The sequence below is a fragment of the Tinamus guttatus genome, unplaced genomic scaffold, assembly GCF_059628265.1.
Source record: "Tinamus guttatus ecotype Peru unplaced genomic scaffold, ASM5962826v1 Tinamus_guttatus_pri_ptg000538l, whole genome shotgun sequence".
NCBI classification, from domain to species: Eukaryota; Metazoa; Chordata; class Aves; order Tinamiformes; family Tinamidae; genus Tinamus; species Tinamus guttatus.
In genome coordinates, this window is record NW_028289072.1 from 1 (window position 1) to 21,152 (window position 21,152).

The window sequence follows — 21,152 nt, forward strand, 5'->3', positions numbered from 1 at the left end:
AAAAAATCTGTTGTAATTTATATACCATTGGCGTCTTGTTCACAACTTCAGGTGAATTTTATTTTTTCACTTGTTTATTTTATTGTTTTTACAGTTGTGGCAACAGAAAAGAATAGTATGGCTAAGAGTCACCGAGTGCTGTTTGCTCAAGAAAGGATGGAAAGATCAATGATGGGGTGTTACATGCTCTGTAGACCTAGATATGAGTATTAATTACTGAAAATTGATATAAGCGTATGTGGCTTGCACTGTGCCTTGGTGTAAAATAGAGTTAGACAGCGCTTCTGAGCTGGGGAACAGTATGAACCGTTGTTGTAAAAAACAGTTTCTGCTTCTTGGAACTGCAGACTCACTCCTCCTTCCCCGTCCTTGGCAGGCGAGTGCCGTGCAGCGTTAAGGATCTCTTCAACTTCTGCTGGACTGTCTTTGTGTATACGAAGGGTAGGCTTGCTTCGTTTTATCTGTTGATTTGTTTCTATTTTGAGTTACTAACTCCTTTATGTTGTTTGATGTGATACACTGTCTCTTAAAGGTAATTTCCGTATGATTGGAGATGATTTAGTAAATTCCTATCATTTGCTTCTGTGCTGCTTGGATCTGATTTTTGCAAATGCCCTTTTGTGTCCGAATAGAAGAGATTTGCTAAATCCATCGTTCAAAGGTATGATGACACAGATTATTTAAAATCAAACACGCTTTGATCTTTTAAAATCAAATGTGAGGTCAGTGGCCTCTCTCTTCCCTCTGTTCCTCGTTTTGTTTCCAGGCTTACCCGCAGACTTCCACGCAGCGGAGACCCCAGCCTCTGCAGAGCCCTCCCTGCATCATTGCCACGCTGTGTGAGCTGCACGATGGGCTGTTGGTGGAAGCTAAAGGAATAAAGGAACACTACTTCAAACCATACATTTCAAAACTCTTTGAAAGGAAGGTATGTCGTATTAGCTTTAAGAATATGTGATGGTCCTCAGATAAATGTTCTTATCTTAAAAACACTTAAATGCAAGTTCTAGTAGAAAGTGTGCTAATAGGCAGATGTGTTTGAAAGTGATGGGTTCAGATTTCCTTTGAACGTATTTAGCAGTAGATTTTACTCTCACTTTTCATGCTGCATAAAGCGTTTTGATGTGGCTGCCAGATGAGTGGGGAATTTCTATCTTCTGTTCACAGCATTGTGAAGTACAAAAGCTTTTGTTAGAGAGGAAACAAAAACAGTTACCTCTTTGTAAATGAACTTTATAGGGTAACTGTAGTGATATGGTGGCTTCTTGTCTTGGTGTTTGGGAAAATATTTATGACGACGCAGTTGAGGTTGCGCTTGCACGAGCTCTTCTGTCTGCTCTTGATCCTGGAAGGTTGTTTCCATGCTCTGTGGAAGGTTATAGAGTCACTCATCCGATCACTCCCTAACCTGCTGGAGGAACAGGCTTTAGGTGGCAGTACTGTTTTGAAGAGTGAGTTTGTTTGGAGATGGGATAGAACTAAGCTCTGTTCCCAAGTCTTGCCAAGGGTGTTGCATGCAGCAAAATATCCTATTATGTTTCTAACCATTATTTATCTTTCTGCTAACCAGTTGTGCTGAATTGGGCCAGTTATGAGTTTCATCATATATATATATTTTTTTCAGATCTTAAAAGGAGAATGTCTGTTGGATCTGTGCAATTTTACAGAAAATAAGTAAGTTATGGATTATGTTCTTAATCATGGGTTTGAGTTTCATTTCTGGAGTATTGTGTCCATTTCTGGGCTCCACAGGACAAGAGGGATGTGGAGCTGCTGGAGAGAGTCCAGCGCAGGGCTACGAGGATGATCAGGGGCCTGGAACATCTGCCCTGTGAGGAGAGGCTGAGGGAGCTGGGCCTGTTCAGCTGGAGAAGAGAAGGCTGAGAGGGGACCTGAGCAGTGTCTAGAAGTACCTCAAGGGAGGCAGTGAGGAGGATGGTGCTGGCCTCTTTTCAGTGGTGGCCACCAACAGAACTAGAGGAAATGGCTGGAAACTGAAGCATCAAAACTTTCACAGGAACTTAAGGAAATTTTTTTTAACAGTGAGGGTGCCAGAGCCCTGGAACAGGCTGCCCAGAGAGGTTGTGGAGTCTCCTTCTCTGGAGATCTTCAAACCCGCTTGGATGCAGTCCTGTGCCACGTGCTCTAGGTGACCCTGCGTGTGCAGGGGGTTGGACTAGATGACCTCTAGAGGTCCCTCCAACCTTAAGAATTCTGTGATTCTATGATTTCTAGAATTCATCATCTTCGGATGCTGTGTATTAGATCTCTCGGTTCCTTTCTCTTGCCATAGTTAACTGTTTTTAATTATGTGGCAAGTAAATCTGTTGTTTGGCCGAAGTGATCTCTGAGTCTGAGATTTGACAATTATCCCAGGGTTTTCTGTTCAGCAGCAGTGATTTCCCCCCCCCCCCCCACCCCCGTTTTTATAGTGTTTGCTTCCCACTCACCCAGGTGGCTGTCATCTTTGGAAAGCCTGGTAAAAGGATCAAAGTCTTGACTCTAAACTTCATGTTTCTGTACATACCTCAAATGTTTATATACCCTGTTGCCTGGGTATGGAAGTTTAATTTATGTTGTTGCCTGTTTCCTGTAAAATCTGTGACTGCACCAGAAGAACAAAAAAGCAAAAATAAAAGTGCAAACTGCAAAACCACAAAAAGGGGATAAAGCACTTGTGTGAGGCTTGCGTAGTTGTTTTAGAAAAGTAAATTGAGATCATTTCTAATTTAAAAGCTAATTTAAATACAGATTAACAGCAGCTGCTTGGTTTGGGATAATCTTCAAGATTTTCTTCTTTGCTTTCTTCAAAGATACCTAATACTTTGCTTTGGCAAGACCAATCTCTATCTTCTCAGTTTGTTAAATGAGAATTATGAACAAAGACTTGAATTGTTTTAAGGGGCAGGTGATACTCTGAAATAGATGGATATGAGAGTGTTGATATAACCCATATAAAACAGTGAAGCAAATGTAGCTGCTGATTTTAGTATTTCTACTTAGTAATATTGCTGTAATAATGTTGTTTTGTATTGATAATGCCGTAGTACTTATTCTCTTGCAAGCAATTTAAAAAAACAAAGGAAATGTGGAAGCCTGTCTGTTTCTTTGCCCAAACTTATTCATATTTCTTTTCTAAAAGACTGTAAGGTGATAAACCTATAAAATAGTTGCAAGTTTGCTGTGGTACCACTAAATCACTTATGTAATTATGTTACATGTGAGTGTATGAAGTATCTTTGCCTGCAAGACTCAGTGTTCTTTACCTACAGGTATTGTAGTACATGTATACGTTAGCATAAACTTGCAGATAGGATTTCATGATGCTTCTGGCATTTATTGCCAAGCTTCATTCAGCTTCCCAACTACCAGTTTAAAACTTTGCGACCTTAACAAGGTTCAGTATTCCTGTATTACAGATAGGTGGACTGGAATAAAGAAAATGAAGGATTTATTTGGTATCTTGTGTCAGAGAAGGCTTGGAAACCGAATCCAGGGGCCTGGCTATTCAGTTCTCCCTGTTTCTAGGCTGCTATGAAAAGTGCTGACCACCAAGTAGTACAAGTACAAATCGGACCTCCTAGCTAGTTCCACGCAACCACGATTACCTTGTTCTGTATTTACAAAAGGTAACTTCTAAAAAAAAAAATTCACTTACAACTGCACTAGAAGCAATTTTTTTCTTCCTGTGCTTGCTGAGAACCAGAGGGTGGCGGTATCCTAGGGAGAAAAGTAAGGCCTGTGGCTGATTCTATAGGGAATAGGGGAGGCTCTAGGTAATGAGAAAGGCAAGGTTTAGCACAAGCAAATTATCCCTTGTAGTAAAATGTCACTGACAAATAGTGCTACCATTTAAAGTGTTATGTGCTCTGAATGCCTCTTGGTTTCAGTTTTGTGCTTTGCTGGCATCTCTTTGCTTCTTTAGCAGTGTAGCCTCTCATTACAACACTTGGTGGTTTCCCCTTTCAGCAAAGCGTTGAATAAAGAGTACGAGGAATATGTTCTGACAGTGGGTGACTTCGATGAGAGAGTTTTCCTAGGAGCAGATGCCGAGGAGGAAATCGGCACCCCTCGGAAGTTCCCTGCCGACATGCCAGCGGGGAAAACAGCAGCAAGAGCCCATGTGGAGTGTCACCTGCAGCAGCATTTTGAAAAGGTGGGTCCGGGGACATCATTTTCTCTCAAAATACTCTTATTCCTTCCCCCCCCCCGCCATCACCGAATCACTTCTGAAAAGTTGTATTTCTTCAACACTTTGCTAAGAGTCAGAAGGTAAGCCTCATACACAGGCTCCAGGGAGCTTCCTTGATAAGGAGAAATTGTGGTGTCTTCTCTTGTGATTTACTAAGTCACTATTCCTTAAAGAACGTGTGAGCACTTTCATATGTGAGTTTCTGTCTTACACTTTCATAAAGTAATTTATCAATTAGAAACCTTATTAGATATAAATGAAGTTTGACCAAAATCTTTGAATACCACGGATTAATTTGCTTGTTTTCCCAATATTTCTCTCCCAATACAGGAAATGTCAACTTGTTTGCTATTCTGTAGGAAATAACATTCAAGACAAATTTGACAAATGCCTTCCTTTTCTAATTTACAAAATTTGCGCTCTACTTTTCCTAAAAGGATATTTTAAAGAAATTCTTTTTCTAAAGAAATACTCTAAAAGTATTGCTTTCAGTCTACTCTACTTTTTCTAAAAAGTTTTCTATTTTTTTCTAAAAGTAGAGTATAAACACTGCAAGTAATTTGCTATGCTTTAAAATATAATATGTATGTAATGAAGCAGGTATATGGAGGAGGAAAAAAACTTGTTTGACGACTTTTGAAACTGGCTAACAGGATAAGGGCTGCTGCCTGTGCGAAAGGATCAGATGTTGTTTCATAGTTACCCACTGTTACATGCCAGCTTGAAAGTTATTGAAAGATGATACTGATCATGTAAATGAATTGCACAGTTTGAGGTTTTCTCCCAAATGTAAACGTACTGCGTATTTAGGCAAGTTAAAGATATAATGATCTGGAATTAATTTTTTAAATTTGAACTTCGGTTTCTTTATTATAATGACATGAGCTCATTGCTGTCTGTTCACACTGGCTGTGGGCATAACTTCAGGTCATTATTTGCCTAGGGCCTGTTCTAATAACTGGGAAGCAAGTGCCTTCCTGCGTCGCTTCCAGGACGGAATGGCCGCGCTCTGGGCGCTTCACGCCGCGCGGTGCCCGCAATGCGGACGCTTCCCGTGGGGTCCCCCCATTCTGTGCCCCCTCCTGCAGCCCGCGGAGCCACGGGTGCTGGGTACTGTGGAGGGAGGCATGTGCTTTCTTGCCCTGCATCTGTCAGTATTTAAGAAGTGAGCTTAGCTGTGTGCTTGAAGATTTGAATTCTCACTTTCCTGGACTTTACTCTAAAAACTTTAACTTGAGTTTAGTCTGTACTTATAGATGAGGGCCTTGGGAAAAAAAACATCAAAATATTAAGGGCATTTTTTTGAAGGCCAGTTCTGTTGACCAATTTATTTACTTGTTCTCTATCTGGCAGAAAAGGTCATTTGCCCCTTCAACTCCACTGACTGGCAGAAGATACCTGCGAGAGAAAGAGGCTGTCATCACCCCTGTTGCTTCAGCAACGCAGAGTGTGAGTCGGTTGCAGACTATTGTGGCTGGCCTGAAAAATGCCCCCAGCGAACAACTTGCAGCTATTTTTGAGTAAGTGCCTGCACTGGAGCTACTCGCACGCAGCTGGAAACTTCACTTTGCTCCAAACTTGGCTCTTTTGTTTGGTGCAGTGTTTGCATGGTCACTTCCATGTATTTTTAAGTTCTAAACAAATATGGATGAATTAAAATAAATGTTGCCCGTGATGGTAGAGGTTTTGGGAGCTGTGGGGAGGCAGGAAGTATGAGAGTCGACAAACTGGAATCTTTGTTTAGAGATGTGGGAAAATGAGACTAACTACAGCCGAAAGGCTCACCATTTCTCTTTCATATCACTCTTGGAGATCTTATTCTTAAAAGTTTACAAGTGCTTAGCAACATTCTGTTCTATTTTGAATATTTTTAGGACCATTTGTTAATGTTTTCATTACCCAGTTAAGATGCTAACTCATCTGCAATCTCTGAATGATGAACAGCTTTTTCATTAAGAATAACCTAGTCTTTCATAGAGATGTAAATACTAACAAATGGGCGAGTACTGATTAAACCTCAGGAAAAACTTGTTGAATGCTTTGCTTCTCTTGCACACAGGCTCAGCAAACAGCAGCACATGTTATTTCCTAATTAGTAGTAATAGGAGAAACTGTATTTGGATTACGCAGTATTCTGTTTCCAATAACTTCTGTTTCAAGTAAAAATTCTTTAGCAGTATAACATTGTAATTAGCTATAAGGCTGTTGATTGAAGCTATAGTTTTTCAGTGTTGCCCTTTTCAAGATGGTCGAGTGTCTAAATGTGAAGCTAATCAGATGATCCTGTGCTCTATTGCAAACTTGTTGGAAAATCTGGAAGCCTTCAGAAAGGGCCCTTGTGGATGGAGAGACTTTTTTTTTTTTTTCTCTTAATAGCAATTGTTGGGCTCATGGGTGCCCCTCTAAAACACAGTCTCACTGTTAAATAAGTTCTCTTTGGGGTGTTGTAGGAAATTCAAACTGTTTGCTGGCTGTCCTTGGGCCCCATCCTCCCTGTGTTTTTGCAAGGGGAAGTAATTTGTTCTTTGAGGTGACCCGGGGTTATTTTAAAATCGATGTTTCACTGTCCTACGATACAATGGTATCAAACACGTGTTTCTTAAGCCAGCTCTTGAACGTGCAGTTTTTGTGAATCTACATTTACTTAATCCTTCTACTGATACTTCAGCATAAATCCAGTTCATAGGGATCTGTATTATGAGTTCTAGCTCTCCCATCTCCATTAAAATCTGTTTGCATTCAGAGTCTTTAGGATATTGCTTTTAGTCTGTTTCAGTTTGTGGATACCTGAATCTTTTGCCCTGGTCACACAAGTTCCTCATAGAGAATTTAAGTTATAAAAGAGGATTTTTTTTTTCCTTCTTTGCCTTTCAAAGATAAGCAATGTGCAAATTGCAAGTTGGAAATCACACTTAGGCAGAAATGCAGCTGCTAAAAGCTGGACTTTAGATTATTCATGTATTTTCTGGGGAAAACATTGTGCATGAACTCTAGAATTGTAGGATAAAAGGGTCTTGGCTGGGAGCCTTTATTCCCTCTCCTGATTAAGAATTTTCCTCACTTAAATAGAGGCCGTTGGGACCGAGTGCGCCAGTCTGGGCGCTGCAATGGGCCGGTAGTTGCTGATTGTACTACATCCCAGTTGGATTTGTTTGTCCCTTTTCCCAATAGGCTTACTCACCCTTTGGCTGTTGGCAGGTCATGCTCCTCTGGAGTCAGAGGCTGTAGTGCTGTTACTGCATTTAGTAGCTGCTGATGGGCTTTCTTCCTTGAAGTGATCTTTATTTTTAATTTACTCAACAGTTTCCAAAATCTCCCCTCCTGAGCTGGCTGGCTGGAGCTGTTGCTATGATGTTTGCTCTTTACATGTGCATTACTTTGTGTATAAGTGATGTCTATTTTCTTTCCCTCTGTCAGGCAGGTGTTTAACACAGGGAAGTGGTTCTCTAGATCTCTGCAACAGCCCAGCAACAGGGGCATCTCCATCCTGCCCTCCAGGCCACTGGTACAGGGTGCTTAACTATGTTCTGCCCATGAGAATCTTTCATGGACAGCACATAGGCCAATAACTGCTTGTTAGGTTAATAGCTGATTGATGACTAGGAATAAGGAGCCCTGTTCTTATTGCCTCTTAACAATGTTGTCTTCTGTGGGAGGCTAATTTCTCCCCTCAACAAGAATAGGGTTGCAGCTTCTGTGCCCCTTCAGCAAAGCCCGAGGCACAGGATTCCCGCTGTCCTGCGGCAGTGCCGTGCTCGAAGGCACCTCTGTGGTGCCCCTGCTCAGGAAACCACCTTCCCTTGGCTCTGCAGCCTCCCTGTTTCTGGTGTGCTTTGGGGTTCTCACTTTTATACTTCCAGCAAGATAATACAATCTGAAGAAATAAATATTAACACATAACTATGATTGTATTTAACGTATGAGTTTGTGGGTTTGCCTGTCTCTTTGTTTCAATTGATTTTCAATTTTTATAGGCATTGACTTCTTGCTTTGGAAACTCCTCTTTGCTCTCTCAAACGGTGCCTGCGTGTACAGTTGCCTAGATGCGTTTGGGTTACCTCCTGGAGCAAACTTCTTGCTACCTTCCTCTTCCCAAATGTGTCTTTGTGCTTGGTGTGCTGCCATAGCTCCTGATTTTTGCTGCATTTGTTCTAAAATTTCCCGTATAATGCCTATAACTGCTAGGAAAGGAAAAGAAGGAAACAATCTCTTTGTACCTTCTAGGTATTCTGCTTTTTGTAGTAGTGTGTGTTACTGCATGTTGAGGGAAGCTGAGTACAGGCACCTTCCCTCCTCTTCATCTGAGTGTGGTTTTTGGGAAGGGCTTGAGGGGAGCAGAATCCTTATTTGTGCAAGCAGGACTTTCTGTCCGTGTCCCCTGCAGATCGTGTGCGCGCAGCCCTATGGAAAGCATCGTGAACAGAGTGAAGGAAATAGGTGAAACTTTCTGTCGGAGCTACACTCGGTCAACGGATGAACAGCCGGGGTCTCATATAGGTGAGCGTGGAATGTGTGGCTTGTTTCAAAGCATGAAACCAGGCAAACGAAACGCATGCCTGTGCTTTCCTCTAAGCACTTAATTCAGTGGGGCTGTTGGACCCAGAACCTGTCCAGAAAGAAAAGTGCTTCTGTCAAACAGAACACTGTAAAAAGTATTATGAAATAGAACAAGGCTATAGTTCAAAATGGGATAACTAAGAAAGCATTTAAAGTTTAGCAGCTTTTTAACTGAAACTGGAAATTATATTCTTCTTGTATGCAAAATTTAAAGGAAATAGGGTGTGAATTTGCAGAATTCCATACTTAGAAATATTAAAATACATAATCCTCTTTTTTTTTTTAGAGTTGCATACTGTTCTTATGTTTAGAAATCCTTTGGTCAGTCTTGATTTAGAGAATCTATATGCATGCACACACATGCGCATTTTTCATTCGTTTTAGTAGAAGACCAGGTATCTGTCAACTTAGACTAAAGCCATTTGTTAAAACAGTATTGGGCTTCATCATTGTGGTTTTAAATTTCAGATTTTGCTGTAAACAGATTAAAACTGGCAGAGATCTTGTACTATAAAATCTTGGAGACTATAATGGTACAAGAAACACGAAGACTGCATGGGAAGGACATGACTGTAAGTAAAAGAGAACACTTTTCCTAAGCTCTCCTCTAGGGAACTCTCCTTAGACAGCTCCAAAACAGATCAGTGTGCAGCTGACCAGCCTATGTATATTGTTAGTATTAAAGACAATTGTATGAGAGGTGCCTTAGTTGCAGGTTTTTTACTGTTACAAAGGCTAAAAATTCAGCTCTACTAACTATATTAATTTGTATCGCCTTTAGAAGCAAACCTTCTGGGCACGTAGTCCTATTGTCATCTGCATCCTGTTATCAATATTGGCACTTCGTGTTAGGCAGGAACACGTCTGTTGTGCTTTGTGATTCAGCACAGGGAGACTGTTTCCTCTGGGTATAGAATCAAAACTGTGTGCTGGTTTTGCCACTGTTAATCTACTTCCAGTCTTTACCAATCTGGAGCTTCCAGTAAAAAGAGGAGATTGGGGGAAGCAGTAGCTGTTTCTTAGGCACTAAGCTGGGTGTTTGTGCTGCAAAAAGGAAACTTTACCTGACCCGTCACCTGGGTGGGTTAATGACTGTGTACTGCTTTGGGTCTGCCTGTTCTTCCTTTCTTCTTGACACTTTCTGGTTGCCTGTAAAGAGCAAAACGTAGCTTATTCAGCTGGATTTTTAAGCTCTTATGTTTAAAGTGAAACACAGAACCTTCCTGCAAAAGATGTAAAGTGTTTTGAGGCTTAAATAAATGCATTCATCTTAGTATTGTTAAATTAAAATCATCTTTCCTGTTCTCCCTAATAAGATTATATAGTATTTTTAAAGAACAAAGGTTGTTAGTTTTTGTCTAAGATGAAGTTTCTTACAGTAAGAGTGACAAAGATGTAATTCTACCTGACTTGCACACTTCTTTTTTTTCTGCCTCCAGTTCCCTAACCTTGGATCTCTGACTGTTTCCATAACTTTTTCAGGCTCTCTTGGAACAAGATGTCTTTCACCGTTCCCTGATGGCATGCTGCTTGGAGATTGTGCTTTTTGCCTATAGCTCCCCTCGCACCTTTCCCTGGATCATTGAAGTTCTTGATCTCAAGCCTTTCTATTTTTACAAGGTAAACATGTGCTCTCTTGTTATTGGACATATCCTTATATATATTCTGAAATATTTTACCCAAAATGTATAAGGTTTCAGTTGATGCTGAAACTTAAAGAAAACCGTTTTGTGGATGGTACTTAACTGTGGTGTGCTGTTAATCAACTTTTAATTCTTGTTACGTACAACTTTGAGTAGGTTAAAGCATTCAGTTGGATGCTTTACTAAAATGCAAATATGCTGACTACAAGCTATAGGACTGCTTGCATCCTAGTTCTGCTTATTACAGATAAAATAGTAAAGACACTTTATCTTTGACTACTCCTACTTATTTCAGACTTGTTCTGTAAACTTTCTTTTTTCTTATTTTACATAAGAGAGCATAGTGTTTTTTTCCTTGGTGTTCTCTTATTTTTACTCATAGTTTGGAGGTGGTAGAGTTGTGGTGCTTTGTTCGTTTGTGTGTTTTTTCTTTCTCCTCACCAAATACCTTTTCTCTTCCTTAATTTGTTTACTCATTTAATCCTTTTATCACCTATTCATGACCCTTATGCAAAGCTCCTGGGAATCTTTACTAGACACCTAATAGCTACTGTGACTAGTACTGAAAGCATGAAATTGACTCTGTTTAGAGAGTAATAACTGAAAATACTTAAATCCTTTGCAAAACAGTTGCTTTATATCGTATTTTTCCTTCTCCTTTAAGTTTCAACTATAAGGTGGTAGTGAAACTGAAACAAGTCTGTTAATTGCTGCTGGTGTTGGTAGCCTAAATCAGCAGCAGATGGTCTGGTGTCTTCTCTGCAGACATAACTTTGTGGAACAAATTTATGTTTCATTTTCTTTAATGTTGTGCATATGTTTTCATTGCACTTTTTACTTCAACAAGCTGAAGACGTCTCATGAAAGTCTATGTTTGTTTCACTTGTGTTTTTTCTTCTTTAGCAGGTCACTTTGGGAGTGTATGACACTCTGATCACTGAAGGTTTATAAAAATAGACTGAACATTCATCTAATTAGAAATAGCATAAAGTTCTTGCATCAGAGTGGGGGGGATAAATTCTGACCCTGCAGGAGCCTTTTTAGCTGTTGCTGGTACTGAATCTGTATGCTCAGGGATGGCGAGAGGAGGCCGCACACCAGGGTGTGAACTGGATTGTTTAGAGCGATTGGAAAAGGTTTGAAGGGATGAAGATGTGAGGCAGTGGCTAGAACATCCTATGCTGAAGAGCATGTCTGTGCAGTTTGTGGTTGTTGGTTTTTGTTTTTTTTTCCTCTTTCCTTGTTTTCTTGTTTTCTTTTTTTTTTTTTTTATTTAGGTTCCTGAAATGAGTAATATGGTGATATTAAGCACAAGTGATGCAACTTCTGTTTTTTTGTATATGATCCTTGCTGCCACTAGGTCATCGAAGTCCTGATTCGGTCTGAGGAAGGTCTCTCCAGAGACATGGTGAAACATCTCAACAGCATCGAGGAGCAGATTCTCGAGAGCCTGGCCTGGACTCGGGAGTCAGCGCTCTGGAATGCACTCCAGGCTTCGGAAAACAAGGTCCCAACCTGTGAAGAAGTATGTTAGCTGGTTTTCTTTTACTTGCAAATTCGGATTCTTTATTACTGTCACTTTATACAGCAGATCATTCAAACTGGACAATTTCTACAGAAAACAATAAATTTTTAAAAGAAGGGAAAGTTATTTGTTGTCTTACGCTGGCATTTCTTATTTCTCAGGTAATCTTTCCCAGTAACTTTGAAGCAAGCAATGGAGGAGGTGGCCTGGGGCACTTGCCTATGATGCCGATATCTCCTATAATTCATCCCCGAGTGAAAGAGGTTCGGACAGATCTTGGTGGGAGTTTAAGACGGGGTATGTTCCAGGTTTCTAGCATATTTTAAATGCATGGTTTTATTTATTTAGAGACTACTTTAGAATTATGAAGAGCAATCCTGAGGCTGAAGTAAACATTGCTAAATGGCAACAGCTTCAGCCTGCATGCATCCTGTGAAGCCATTTGTGTATTTTAGTAGCAGCAGACATCAGTGATTCATTTCCGCGCTGAAGCTGATTTTCCTTGGTTTGGATGAAATGGGTGCCCTGCTCTTGGAGTGGATTGTCATCCTTGTCCTTTGCTCTTGATGCTTTTCCAGTCTGTTCTCTCACTACTATAGCAGTCTCACTTCTTACCCTTCAGCCTCTGCCTTTCTTCCCCTTCAAGCCCAGGTGCCATTGTCACCTCTTGCTTTGCTTCCTGCAATGATGAGTGGGTCTTTTCCTCCTTCCTCCAGAATGTTTTTTGCAGGAGGGGAGGGAGATAAGAGAGGATAGTTGGGCAGGCAGTGCTGTCTGTCTTCAGTTGTTGCCTGTGATCCAGAAGGCTTCAGCCTTGTAGGAGGCAGGAGACTGCAGTCGCTGTACGGGTGGTTTTGGTTTGTGTTTGTTTTTTTGTTTCTCTTCCCCCACCACATCCCTTAGGTAGCTATTGGGCTTCTGCAGGAATGCCAAAAACAGGCAGTGAAACAGAAGCCTGAAGATTAGTATTTACATGCTTTAGTTTTACTAAAAATGTTTAAAAGCAGCAAAGAGCAATTTGAAGGGGACTAGAGGTATGTGGGGGGAAGGCTCTTGTTGGAATTAGTTTAGAAAGAAGATAATTTCTTCATCAGAAAGGGTTGATTGTATTTTGCAGCTTGAATAGGTTAGCCTGTTGCCTCACGTGGAGAAGTGATCCTCTTAAGCTGCTGCACTTAATTTTTTTTCTTCTTTGCTTGCCAGACCTGCAGCCGCTGTCGCCGATCTCTGTCCATGAGCGCTACAGTTCTCCCACGGCTGGGAGCGCCAAGAGGAGGCTCTTTGGAGATGACAGCCCCAAAGAGATGCAGGTGGAAAAGGTTTTCACTGAAGGAACTAAGCTGACAATTGCTCCTGCTTCGAGCGTCCTTGCTGAAAATGTTTCTGTTTCTCCTGGGCAAACAGTACTGACCATGACAACTGCTACAGTAGCAGGGAAAACGGGACAGAAAGTCACCATCCCGCTGCAAGGTAAGAATTCCTCCTGCACTAGAGCTTTTGCTTGTGCTTAAGACCAGTTAAAGTAAACTTGCATTTTTAAATTGTGTTATTTAAAAGGAAACTATTCATTTAAAAATAAATGAGAGCGCAAATGTATACCAATGTCGCATTCTAAAGTTTGATCTGCTGCCCAGCAAGGAAACCTGGGGGGGTTTGTCCTTGCAAACAGAGTTGTGGAGTCTTTCCCAGTCATGCTTTGCTGCAGATAAAGCTTGGTTTTAGTTGTTGACTTCAATAGTTATTCACCACCATTTGGCTTTCAGTGTCACAGTAAAAATTATCTGAAGTTTCTGGATGAGGGCTCTCTGTACGTATAGATATGAGGCAAAAGTTTGGTTTTGTTTTATTAAAGCTGAAAAGATGTTGGAGTATTTCTGGTGATGATGCACAAGAAATTTTATAGCTTTTTAATTTTAAAAAATAGTTCTTGTTTTTCTGTAAATGAAAACCACTCATTGATGGGAATTTTCAGCAAGAGGGTTTGACTACTAAGCCTTGTCCATACTTTGCAAACTAGACACAATATTAACCCAAAACAGAACAAAAAACACTCACCTACTCCCCCGAGTGGAACATTAGTGCAGAAACTTTCTCTGAGTTTCTTGTGAATGTCGTACTTTGTCTGGATAGTCTTAGAGCATAAATGTGAATTGCTTCTTTTGAGTAATCATCAATGCACTTTTCAACCATTTCTGAATACTCTGAAGGATAAAGTCCGTAGCATCCAGTGCAGCGGGATAACGTATCTTCAGTGGGGAATGTTTGCAAATCCTGAATTCGTTCACATTCTCACTGTGCACATGGTGGCAGCAAGCAGCTTACTTCTCGCTGTGTGTGTTATCTCCAGGTATTGCAAATGAGATGGGAGGGATCACGTTGATCCCCATTTCCATGAATTTAGGTCAGCTGTCTAAAACAGAGGCTCTGGCTCCCAGCCAGCCTCCGGTGCATCAAGGGCAAGAAGCGCCTCCTTCATCAGGAAGCAAGCCGAAGAAAACAGGCTCCTTGGCGCTGTTTTATAGGAAGGTAAGGATCTTGGTCAGGAAGTGGAGCTTTGCTTTTCCTCGTGACTCTATTGCAGCTTATCCCCTTGAGTAGTTTACATGTTCTCGTTACCTTCCAGGCTTCAGGCACCTTCCCTTTGGCACGAACAGCCCCCCTGTTACCGGGGGGAGGAGAAGGAGGAGGGTTGCTTAATTCTTGCATGGAATCAGATTTCCCCCTCTCACTTCATTTGTGAAGTGAGGAAGGGGTTTAAGGGTAGAATAGATCTAAATGCTTCAGAGGAGCTTCAGTTTTCTTGTCCTTGTTTGCTTGCCTTCACTTGGCAAGGGACCATTGCAGGAAGAGGGATTTCCTGAATGCTGTGGAAAAATACACAAAAAAATACATATCACAAGAATATAGGACGTTGTTGTTTATCTCCTGTCAAGTAAGAGTTTGTTTTTAGAGGCTTGAAATATCTGTATTTCAAACTTGCAGAAATCTGTACTGAAGAATCTGTAAATCTAAACATGGAAACTCATACCTAGAAGAACTTGGAAAGGAAGAAAAAGACAACTGCTGATTTAAGATTTTGTTTGATGATAATTTAAATATCTTTATTTAAATGTCATAATTTAAATACCCACCTTTCTACCATTGTAGTTGATAGGTGATATGGTGTATGAGCAATAGGCATAATGCCTTTAGTCAGATTTCTTTAAGTGTTAGAAATGCAGCGTTTAAACAGAGTTTACACCATAGTGCTTCAAGACCCTTCTTGGGCAGAGAGGCAGATTTTGCTAAAATAAAATCTCCGAGTTCACGGGTGTGCAAAGTCTGTGCTCGGATGAGGAGTTTCTGGGGAGAGGGAGGCAAGCTCCCTGCCCGGCCTCTTCCCGCATCTCTCCCAGGTGTATCACCTGGCCAGCGTGCGCCTGCGCGATCTGTGCCTCAAGCTGGACGTTTCCAACGACCTGCGCAGGAAGATATGGACTTGTTTTGAGTTCACATTGGTTCATTGCGCCGATCTGATGAAGGATAGGCACTTGGACCAGCTCCTCCTTTGTGCTTTTTACATCATGGCAAAGGTAAGGCATAGGTTTAAGAAATTTAGGGAAATTTACTTGGTGTGAAAAGTTAGTGTCAGTTAGCTGACAAGGAGCATTTGTTTTTCAAATTCCCAAACATTTTATCTGACTTTCTAGACTTTTCCTTCTTTATCTCTTAGTGTTTCTAGAAGAAAACTTGGAAAAGGAATGATTCCTAAGCAAGAAAGGGCTTTCCTAGCTCAGATAGGAGACAAGGAATTGTTGAGAAGGAAAAATCCTAGCTTGTCCGTATTCCATTGCTGGAAGCAGTTGGGCACCCCACTGCCTGGCTTCCGTCCTCCGTGCAGCGAGCTCTGCGCTGGTTGTGCTCCTCCCCGTGCTAGTGTCCTGGCTCGAGGAAAAGCTCCCCTTTGCCACTAAAACTAATGTAATCTTCTCTCACTTCAGTATTTGGTCTATTCTTTTGTAAGAAAAACTTAATAAATAAAGGATGGTAGAGGCTCTACTGTCAGAGTGAAGATAAGAATCTTTATGCAATTGATTTTCAAAATTAAAAGATCCTAGAGTGTGCAGTTGGTCTAGAACAGCTTTTTCTTTTCCAGGTAACCAAAGAAGAAAGAACTTTTCAGGACATAATGAAAAGTTACAGAAATCAGCCACAGGCAAACAGCCACGTGAGTAAATAATACTACCCTTCCTTTGTAGATATGTCAGGTACAGATGTCTTTCCAAATGTTTCTGCTAATAGTAGAAAATCAAATCCTTTTCAAATTATTCAGATGGATTTCATCTGTTCTTTACTTGCCCTCCTTGACAACAGTGTTTTTCCCTCTGTCCTGTAGGTTTACAGGAGTGTCTTGCTGAGGAATATTCCTGGGGATGTTCCACTTGACACAGATACGAGTCAAGATGTAGAGATGATGGATGGTGAGCGCAGCCAAGTAGTCTGCTGTCGTTAGGAATGCACTGCATACTTGAGAGGAACTGAATGGTGGGGTAGTAAGGAGTGCCCTTGTAAGGAAAAGGGAAGCCTGTTTTAGGTTTTCAAATTGGAAAGCAATGTTATGGAAGAAAACAAACTGTCTTGTCAACAGGTGTTCTCTGTGTTAGCACACAGCAAATGTACTTTCCACTTGAAAGAAGTGTTTCTGTGGGAGTGGGTTGGGTGGGTTGTGTTTCTTCTTCCCTTAGTTATGATAACTTGAAGTGCTGCCTTAGTGTGTGACAAAGTGTGGCAGTGACATTGTAGTTCTTTTTGGACAGCAGTACCAGTTAATAAGGGAAGATGAATAGTACCGAAAATATTCTGACTTTTTTCTTAATGTGGATTTATGTTATTACCTTAGGCTTGGCAGGGAGAACATGTTCTTCTGGCCCACCACTCCCTGCCTTCAGATTTCTTTAGATTCAGCATCCTGTCTAGCAGCTCCTGGTGGCACTGGGCTCCCATGTTTCACCAGGCAAGGAGCTTGGTTACAAAGTTCCTTAGTTTCTTTTCCTGACAGACTTTCTTCAGTGTTTTATTCTTTATCTAGTGTTAACCCATGTTCTTTTCACATTAGCTGACAAATAGCATGTGACACATGTTACATTGTGACGTTAACTTGTGTAGTTGTAGCTCTTTCCCTCTAGTTACATGCCTGAACAAGTGTTTTGGCTTCCTTGTAGTAGAGACACGAGTTGAGCACAAAGCTGCTCTTTGCCACCTGATCACTGTAAACTGCCTGGAAAACCTGGCAGTTGTCAGACTGCTTCACACTTTATTTTGCTGTGAGAGCTGGAGAAGTCAAGGTCTGGAGTTGACAGTCTAGAGCACCTTAAAACTGTTCTAGATCCTGGCTACTTTGATTGCTGCTGTAACTGGATCGTTACCTAAACGGGATAAGTGAGCAAGGTGACACTTGGTGAGCAGGGTGACACACAAGGTGCCGGGCTGGAGCACAGAGCTGACCAGGAGCGGCTGAGGGAGATGGGTTATTCCGTCTGGAGAAGAGGAGGCTCCAGGGAGACCCTATCACTCCCTACAACTACCCAAAAGGAGGCTGTAGTGAGGGGGAGATCGATCTCTTCTCCTGAATAACTACCCATAGGACAAGAGGAAATGGCCTCAAGGTTGCGCCAGGGGAGGTTCGAGTTAGGCATTAGGAAATATTTCTGCACAGAAAGGGTCAAGCATTGGAACAGGCTGCCCAGGGAAGTGGTGCAGTCACTGTCCCTGGCAGTGTTCAAGAAATGTGTAGATGAGGCTCTTGGGGGACATGGATTAACAGGTATGGTGGTGATGGGATAATGTTTGGACTTGGTCTTGAAGGTCTTTTCCAACCATAATGGCTCTATGATTCCACCCTTCTCGCCACAAAAAGGGAGCAATAGTGCTGTGTTGGTGAGTGTAACCACCGACAGCATCCCCTGAGCTTGTCTGAAGCAGATTACCCAAGTCACTTTATTAACTGGTCAACACAAGGATGAGCTCATGTCAGTTGCATAGTGTACATCTGAATCTGAAGAAACTCAGTTTGCTGAAGCTATGTTCTTGAAATCTGAAGCTCTCTCTCATTCTTAGAGTCCTCTGTGAAAAGTTGTTCCTCGGCACAATCTGCAACAGAAAACTCCAGTGAGTCAGGAACAGAGGAGAGAGGTGATCTGATCAAATTTTACAATGCAGTCTATGTAGGAAGAGTAAAATCATTTGCACTGAAGTACGATATCACAAACCAGGATCACGTAGTAAGTAAAACATTTTAGAATTTTAGAATTTTGCTCTATCTGATAAAGATCGTAAAGACAAAAGGATTTTACTGCCAGCTAAGAATGTTAACTCTGTGTTGTCGTTTCCCTGATACAAATACAGAAGTCAAATAGTTCTAAGTACTGGGCTTTCTTTAACCGCCTTTCCAGAGGACAAACTGTCAGATGCCATTCAGTTCATAACTCCATTTTCAACTTCTCGTGGTGATGCCACCCTCTTTGCGGAAGTGCCCGTGCGGCATCAGTATTTTAATGCAGCATCTGGGAAATAAATTTGTTCTATGATTTGGCAGACATTTGCCCAATTCATTGAGTACAGCTTGGAAGTGCATTGGTCTTATGTTTCTCTGAAATTAGCATTTTAAAAATATTTTCTAACTTAGCTCCAATGCAAATTTGGCCTCTTTCAGATGGAAGCTCCTCCCTTGTCTCCGTTCCCAAACATTAAGCAGCAGCCAGTGTCTCCTCGGCGGATATCTCAGCAGCACTCGGTTTACGTTTCGCCTCACAAGAACGGCGCCTGCCTGACCCCTCGATCTGCTCTGCTCTATAAGTTTAGTGGGAGCCCTTCCAAGGTAGAAAACAAAGAGGTTGAGAGGGGAGCGTTTGGGAGGGTTGAGCTGGAATCTCGTGGTGGGAAAGTGCTCTTGTGCAGTGAGGGTTCTTTGAACTGGTTTCTTGGTTTGTGCTGAAAGGTAGATTTCCTGGGCTTCCTCCCTGATTGGCAAAGAGGTTCAAAATAGTAGCTGTCTATTTCTCAGATAATTGAAAATCAAAGCAATTTGGAGGTGTAGTAACTCAAGATGCTTTTTTTTTTTATCACAGAGCTTGAAGGACATCAACAACATGATAAAACAAGGCGAACAGAGAAGTAAGAAACGTGCGATAACGATTGATAGTGACACAGAGTCCCCTACAAAACGGCTGTGCCAGGAAAACGATGACGTTCTGCTGAAGCGACTCCAGGATGTTGTCAGTGAGCGAGCAAATCACTAAGGCTGCCTGGTTTCTCTGGGATCTACGAGCTGTGGAGTTCAGCACAGCTCTTGTGCTATTTATTTCTTGGTTTCCAGCCATTTTGTGTGTAGAAAACTGCCAAGTTGTTTTAAGTGTTGACGTTGCCTGACTTCCCTAGGATGCAGGAAGGAAAGGTGAAGTAGCAACCGTCGGGGGATAAGCAGGATGAAAAATGTGTTACAGGTTGCAGAAGACTGATCTGTAGGAAGCTGTGGGATGTTCTCTAGCATAACTCAGAGCATCTGAATTCAGAGTATGACTCAGCTTCTAGTAAGTGGTTTTGTTTTTTGGAATAATGACTTTCAGGGAATAAGTGGAGTCCGTTAATTGTCTCAAGCTTTTGGTATTTGTCTGAGGAAGAAACTTTTTAGAAGTGCCTTATTTTAAGAGCATGGAAATTTTATGCACTGTTTTAATGTGAAGTATATGGAGTAGAGAACAAACAGTCACTGAGAGGTTCTACCAGCCTTGAACTGCGTGGTTTTGTGTGAAGGGTTCCGTCTCCTCTGAGAACTTCAACTGAGGTCATCACCACAGTGAATCAAACGGCTTTTACAGCAAGGCAAAACCCATGAATGCGAAGAACAGTGGCATAGACGGGTCCTGATACCTGCTGCAGCACTGATGCTTCAGTCAGTGTGAGTTACCTTTCCTCAGGGCTGGTGACAGCTCCTGGGGAGCTGCCTCTCTTCTCGGGAAGCTCGAGGGCATTCCCACTGGGAAGGCCGGGGAGGCGTCTGCTGTCTTCACCGTGGGAAGTGCTGGATGGTTGCAGGTCAAAACAGGTCAGGCTCGGGCCGACTTCGGGCTGCTCTCATGCTCAAGTTCATTTAACAAATTGTATCTCTTTATATTTTTTCCTGAAGGCTTTAGTCTTTTGTTGTGTAGTATCTACACTGAGTGTAAGCCCGATCAGTTAAGGCATGTTTGTATATGTGATTTTTATAGCTATTAAGGGTGCGGATTCATTGGAAATACATAAATTCCAACATCTAATTCTAAGTTTTTTTTCACTGAAGGATTTGGTAGGGTTTATTTTGCCAAAATGGAGAAAAGTCAAGATTTGTTTGTTACTGTATATCAGTAGTTTGATCTTCTATCATAATTACGTTTTAAGATTAGAGCCATACAAAAACTTCCCAGCCCTCTGTTTTTTCAATTCTATGTGTGTATAATCTGCCATTTTTAATGGTTAATAGGACTTGTTTAAAGAGCTCTGACTTTGGTTTGTTTAATACGTGCCAATAGATTTGCTGTACCTCAGTTCCATGGAAAATAATTTTATAACTTCAAACAGTCTCAGCTAATGAACCTGGCCAGCAATGGTGTAGGAAACATGTATTTAAAAGTATACATGAGACATCTTACCATATGCTTAATTCATTTTTGAATTAATTACTCTGTGATTTTTTTTTTTGGTAGATTTGGAAAAAGGTGCTTGTCCATTCGTAGTATAAGGAAGCAGCTAGGCAATACACTAGATTTAATGTAGACTTTTCTGCTTATTTCCTTTATTCAGTTTGAATATTTGGCCTCAGATCTTGAGATAAAAAGCGGAGGGGAAGCAACCTTGCCCTCTACATTTGCCCCTGCCTGCCCTTATACATGGGATGGGTATAGTCGTAATTCAGTGATAATTCACCAAGCCCACAGTGTTTGGGGCAGAAGGGGGATCTCGATTTTAGCCTTATGCAGAGTCTGTTGTTTCCACAGAGGGCAGCAGGCTCTCTGGGTGATCTGTGGTTAAGATCCGTCTTAACAACATAAGTCTTTCAGCAATATTGTATCATGAGAATACTCTGTTCTGGTATTTTCTGAAAATGTAGAAAAATAATGATGATAGAATTTTTACTAGTTGTCATGAGACATTATTTTTTTCGTTAGAAAAATCAATATGCAACAACTGAGTGCAGTTCAGGTTTTCTCGTATTAGATTT

The 21,152-nt window shown here is 41.4% G+C and overlaps 1 protein-coding gene across 2 annotated transcripts; it reads left to right on the top strand.

Moving 5' to 3' along the window:
* Positions 1-801: 801 nt before the first annotated feature.
* LOC148592693 (retinoblastoma-like protein 1) lies at positions 802-19,377 on the top strand. Of its 2 annotated transcripts, none has more exons than XM_088534102.1 (17): positions 802-928; positions 1,625-1,674; positions 3,970-4,156; positions 5,546-5,712; positions 8,577-8,689; positions 9,218-9,321; positions 10,232-10,369; positions 11,753-11,917; positions 12,079-12,214; positions 13,121-13,387; positions 14,265-14,443; positions 15,313-15,489; positions 16,053-16,124; positions 16,293-16,381; positions 18,030-18,177; positions 18,609-18,773; positions 19,024-19,377. In XM_088534102.1, exons 3-17 carry the CDS (start codon positions 4,091-4,093, stop codon positions 19,192-19,194), a joined length of 2,157 nt encoding a protein of 718 aa, XP_088390228.1. In that variant the 5' UTR covers positions 802-928; positions 1,625-1,674; positions 3,970-4,090; the 3' UTR covers positions 19,195-19,377. The 2 variants fall into 2 exon arrangements, with proteins under 2 accessions (XP_088390228.1, XP_088390227.1); XM_088534101.1 differs by having other exon boundaries at positions 16,293-16,377; positions 18,014-18,177.
* The last annotated feature ends 1,775 nt before the right edge of the window (positions 19,378-21,152 follow it).